This window comes from Haliaeetus leucocephalus, unplaced genomic scaffold (assembly GCF_000737465.1).
Source record: "Haliaeetus leucocephalus isolate CR32 unplaced genomic scaffold, Haliaeetus_leucocephalus-4.0 Scaffold193, whole genome shotgun sequence".
NCBI classification, from domain to species: Eukaryota; Metazoa; Chordata; class Aves; order Accipitriformes; family Accipitridae; genus Haliaeetus; species Haliaeetus leucocephalus.
This window is the reverse complement of record NW_010972629.1, coordinates 739,097-744,466: the sequence shown is the minus strand read 5'-3', so window position 1 is coordinate 744,466 and position 5,370 is coordinate 739,097. Positions and strand designations below refer to the sequence as shown.

At 62.5% G+C, this 5,370-nt stretch overlaps 2 protein-coding genes across 2 annotated transcripts in view; one reads left to right on the top strand and one right to left on the bottom strand.

Moving 5' to 3' along the window:
• Positions 1–96: 96 nt before the first annotated feature.
• On the top strand, positions 97–969 carry RPS27 (ribosomal protein S27; the record flags this gene model as incomplete). Its single annotated transcript, XM_010565617.1, has 3 exons — positions 97–217; positions 307–417; positions 735–969. Coding segments are annotated over 3 exons (261 nt in total), but the record flags the coding sequence as incomplete, so codon positions are not given.
• A 2,254-nt stretch (positions 970–3,223) lies between these two features.
• The window catches only part of ECM1 (extracellular matrix protein 1), a 3,412-nt gene continuing 1,265 nt past the window's right edge, over positions 3,224–5,370 (bottom strand). The window contains exons 3-7 of the mRNA XM_010565616.1: positions 4,900–5,198; positions 4,472–4,822; positions 3,867–4,087; positions 3,479–3,566; positions 3,224–3,397 (exon numbers count right to left, since the gene is read on the bottom strand). Coding sequence (XP_010563918.1) covers positions 3,224–3,397; positions 3,479–3,566; positions 3,867–4,087; positions 4,472–4,822; positions 4,900–5,198 — 1,133 coding nt within the window. The remainder of the gene's footprint in view (positions 3,398–3,478; positions 3,567–3,866; positions 4,088–4,471; positions 4,823–4,899; positions 5,199–5,370) is intronic.

Sequence of the window (5,370 nt, the reverse complement as noted above, 5' to 3'; positions counted from 1 at the left end):
GGGGGGGGGAGGGCAGTGGGGAGGGCCGTGACTGCCGCCATCTCCATGGCGGGGGCTCCAAGATGGCGGCGGGCGGGGACTGGGCTCTAACCGGGATTGTCCCCGCAGCTGGCAAAGGACTTGCTGCACCCTTCCCCGGAGGAAGAGAAGAGGAAACACAAGAAGAAGCGGCTGGTGCAGAGCCCCAACTCCTACTTCATGGACGTCAAGTGCCCGGGTAGGGCGGCGGGCCGAGGGGCGGGGGCGGGCAACGTGTCCCGGTGCGTCGCCCCCGGGCCCCTCTCAGAGCTCTCCCTTTCCGGGCAGGTTGTTACAAGATCACTACGGTGTTTAGCCACGCTCAGACAGTGGTTTTGTGCGTGGGCTGCTCGACCGTGCTGTGCCAACCCACGGGGGGCAAGGCGAGGCTGACAGAAGGTGGGTAGCAGGCCCGGGGATGGGGGGGGGGTGCATTTTGACACCCACACACACACCCCAGCTTCCTCGGGGAGCTGCCGGGGAGGGGTCTTGAGGAGGCTTGCGGACGCGCGAATTTTCTGGGCTGGAAGATTGTAAAAGCCACTTGGTTATGGACGCTTTCAGAACTGGGGTGGTGTTTTAAGGCAAAAACTGCTGAATTTGGGCTGGTGAGACAAAGAGATTCCCGTACGGAAGGGATTTCATTTAAAGAGGCTGTGGTGTTTCTGACTGTGTGTGGGGTTTTTTGTGTTTTCTAATTTTTTTACCTCCCTCAGGCTGCTCTTTCAGACGAAAGCAGCATTAAGCGAAGGGTGCGGGGGTATGGATGTGACAACTCGCCCAGAGCGTGAGCAGGGGCTGCTGCCGCAGAACCCCGTCGCCAGGCCTGACCCAAGTGTGCTGGCAGGTGTGCGTCCGTGGAATGCCGGCCACGAATGTGACATTCGTATTGTTGCTACAGCCCCGCCCATCTCGCTGTCAATAAATTTTGGATAAAATACATACAAATCAGTTTGCTTTTAACGCTCTGATTCTTTGCTGCGAGAGAAGGGTGGTTTGGCAGCAGTTCTGAAGCAGATTTTTGTCTCCCCTGGGTGGTTAAATGATGGAAATCAATAGCTATTAATCTTTGCGACAAATGAAACGTTTCCTTTTATTCAGGCCAGAAACAAAACCACCCCCATGTGCAGCATAGGATCTCTCACTGCCGTATGGTTGCGTTTTCCATGCATAGGGATTTACTTCCCTACACTCCAGAGCCCCAGCTGAGTCCTGTTTAACGCTGGGAACCTGCAGGAGGGTGGGAATATCCTGCAAGGAGGGAAATGCAGGGAGGCTGCTCTGAATATCTGAGTATTTCTGGATAGTAACTAGTGATACCAGAGTTGGAAGCAGGTTTCTTTTCCTCATAGCAGAGGTGTTCCATGGGGAAACCTCTTAAGCTCACTCATCAGAGCTGTTGCTGCTCTTTGGCCTGGGAGAGTGCAGGAAATACTGATGAAACACTAAAAAACCTGGGGATTTAACGTGAAAAATGGGAATACCTCTGATTCTGTACTGCTGGATGTACATTGATTTGCTTGATATGGCTGAGGGATAGGATGGCATCGAGAGGGACCCAAATAGGCTAGAGGAGTGGGCTGGTGTGAAGCTCCTGAGGGTCATATGCCTGGGCAGGGGGGGCAGTTCCCAGTACCATCACAGACTGCGGGATGGATGGGTTGGGGGCAGCCCTGCAGAAAAGGACGTGGGGGTACGGGTGGGTGACAAACGGGACCTGAGCGGGCAATGTGTGCTGGCAGCCCAGCAAGCGAACTGTCTCCTGGGCTGTATCACCAGTAGCAGGTCGAGGGAGGGGATTCTGCTCCGCTCTGGTGAGACCCCCCCTGGAGCTCTGCGCCCCCCTCGGGGGTCCTCAGCGCAGGAAAGACACAGAGCTGTTGGAGCGGGTCCGGAGGGAGGACACAAAAATGATGCGAGGGCTGGAACACCTCTGCTATGTAGAGAGGCTGAGAAAGTTGGGAGAAGAGAAGGCGCCGGGGAGACCTCACTGTGGCCTTTCAATATAGAAAGGGGCTTATAAGAAAGATGGAGAGACTTTTTACAAGGGCCTGTAGTGACAGGACAAGGGACAGCTGTTTTAAACTGGAAGAGGGTAGGTTTAAATCGGATATAAGGAAGAATTTTTTTATGGCAAGGGTGGTGAGGCACCAGCACGGGGTGCCCAGAGAGGTGGTCAGTGCCCCTTCACTGGAGACATTCGAGGTCTGGTTGGATGGGATCGACTGGGAGATGTCCCTGCTCATGGCGGGGGGGTGTGTGTGTGTGTGTGTCAGACTAGGGGGTCTTTAAAGGTCCCCTCCAACCCAAACCATCCTGTGATGTCACGGACAGACGGTTGGCTGGCTGGCTGGACAGAGTGTCTGGGGGTGGGTGGCTCTAGGGAAGGACAGACACCAACTCTGAAAAGGGATGGACAGCTGGGCTCCCCCAGGGACCCCAATGCCCCCTCCCCAGGATCCCTCAGGGAGCCTGAGCTGCTGGAGGGGAAACTGAGGCACGAGGGTGGGGGGAAATGGGGTGACCCTGCATCCAGCTGGTGCCCATGGCGGGGCTCAAGGGAGGAGAGGGGCAGAAAGAGTGCAGAATGGGGGGGTGGTACAAAACAGGGGTTAAAAATGGGAGTGCAAAAGGAGGGGCAAGAAGAGGGGAGGCTGCAAAAATGGGGGGGGTAAAACCAGGGGGTGCCAAAAGAGGGGTGCAGCCATAAGACCAGGATGCCCCCTGCCTAGCCCCCCCCTGCATCTCAGTTTCCCCACTTGCAATCTCAGGGGCCATGGGGACACCCTGGGATCATGGCAATATGGGGGACACATTGCCCCTGTCGCCGGACACCTGGGTCCCCTTCCTGGCCCTACAGTTAAGAGGGGTGTGTGTCAGTGCTGGGGGGGGCTGCCCCAGACACCAGGGTCCCTGTGGTGACCAGGCTGCACCCTGATACACAAACACACAGTGTCACACCCGGCCCAACACCACAAACACCCCAACACCCGGCCCCACACCCTGACACACCCCAGGGCCTGGTGGTAGTGGTGGGGCGGAATGGGGCCTTGTGGGAAAACTGAGGCACGGGGGACCTTGCACACAATGGGGATGCGGAGGCTCAGGAGACCTGCCCGCCCACCCTCCCCCAATGGGGACACTGAGGCACTCGGCGGGGACACTACAGCACCTTTATTGCCCCCCCCTCGCCCTGGGGAGGGGGTCACTCATCGTGGCCGAGGGGTGGCGGGGCCACGGCAGCCCCCAGGGTCACCCGGGCAAGGTACTTGGTGTTGAAGCAGTGGCGCTGCTCAGGGTGCCCCTGTGAGCAGCAGCCCTGGGGGTCACGCCAAGTGTCCCGCGGGGTGGCACAGAGGGTGGTGATGCCCTGGGACAGCTGTGGACACATGGGGGGGGGTGTCAGAGTGGCTGTGGGGTCCCCCAGAGCCCCCTGACCCCTCCCCTCCCGCCCACTTACCTGCTCATCAGCGCAGGCGCTTTGCTCCTCGGGGGGCAGCAGGCAGCACCCGGATGTCACGGCCCGCAGCAGCTCCGGCACCGGCCGCCTGCAGGACATGGACACAGGGGTCATCTCATGGATTGGGGGGGGGCTCAGGGTGGGGGCCCATATGCCTGGGTCCCCTCTGAGATGGGGGGGTCCCAATTGCCTGGGTCCCCTCCCTGATTTGGGGGGTCCTGGACGCCTGGGTCCCCTCTGAGATGGGGGAGTGGGGAGCAGACATGACTCCTGGGTCCATCCCAGTCTCCCCCCCACCATTCCACCCACAGCCGCACCCCCATAGATCCCTCCCGGGGGGGGCACCTGGACACTGGGGTACCTTGGATTGGGGAGGGGTGGCACCCACCTCTTGGTGAGCAGGCGGGTGGGCCCACAGAGGGAGCGGAGCAGCGCAGGGCCCGGCTGGGCCAGGCTGATGTTGTGCAGCTCCCGGTCGTAGGCTGGGTGCGGGGCAGCAGCTGCGAAGCAGCGGACCCGGGCATGGCCCCCCCCGCGCTGGCAGCAGCGGTGCTGCCTCGTCTTCACCGCCGCCTCCTCCCGGCAGAACCGCTCCAGGCCCTTCCGCCACTGTGGGGGTGTGGGGGGGTGGCATCAGTGGGGGCACCTAGACACCTGGGTCGCTTCCCTGGATGCCTAGGTCCCTCCTGGACACCTGGGTTCCCCCCACCCTGCCCCAAACACCTGGGTGACACCCCACATGCCTGGGTCCCTCCCAAACACCTGGGTGACACCCCACATGCCTGGGTCCCTCCCAAACACCTGGGTCCCCTCCCCAAATGCTTAGGTCCCCCCCCCCCGACACCTGGGTCCCCTTCCCCAGATGCCTGGGTCTCCCCTGGACACCTGGGTGATTCCCTGGACTCCTGGGTGCCTCCCAAACACCTGGGTCCTCTTCCCAAATCCCTGGGTCCCTCCTTGCCCCGCTGTGTCCACCCCTGCCCTGGCACTCACGGCATCATGGGCGCAGGTGAGGCTCCCGTTGCGGCAGCAGCGGCTGTACTCGCGCTCCAGGCGCAGGCGCAGGCGGACGCGGGGGCCAGAAGGGCCAGAGGGGCCGGGGGGGCCGGGGCGCAGTCCCCGCAACCCACAGATGTTGCCCATGTTGGCGGCGGTGGGCTCGCCAGGGGGAAAGGGCGGCTCGGCAACCGGGTCCCAGACGGTGACAACAGCGCTGGCGGCAATGGCATCGGAGCCCTGGGCGAAGCAGCGGCGGCGTGCCGCGCCTTGCTGCCGGCAGCAATGGTACTGGCGCGTTTTCACCCCAAATTCATCGGTGCAGAATCTGTCCAGCACATCCGTCCACTGCGAGACAGCAGTGTCAGACCCCCCCCACGCACACACTCTGGGTGTCCCCCCCCCCTCCAAGCCCGGGGACTCACGGCGCGGCGGGCGCAGGGCAGTGGGGTGTGGTGGTGGCAGCAGGCGTCGAGGCGGGGCCGGAAGGCGTCGAGCGCGGCAGCCTGCCGGTGCAGGTGGGCGAAGGCGGTGGAGGGCAGCTGGAGGGTCGGGGGGGGCCGGGGGGGCTGGCTGCAGTGACGGGTGATGGCAGCGGCCACAGGCCAGGCGGGGGGGAAGCCGTCCAGGGTGTTGGGCCAGGCGGGGGGGTGGCGCAGGGGGGACGTGGTGCCCATCGCCAGGATGTCGGGGGGCAGCACGGGGTCCTGTTCCTCCTGCAGCACTGAAAGGGGGTGTGGGGAGGAGGTGGGGGGGTGTCCCCACTGCCCTGGCCCCAGGTGACACTTGTCCCTATGTGCCCCCCCATCCCAAGTAGTTCCCTGTCCCTGTGTCCATGCCCCCCTCCGCCTCCATCACAGTGCCCCCCCGTCCCCAACCCCTGCTGTCCCCATGTT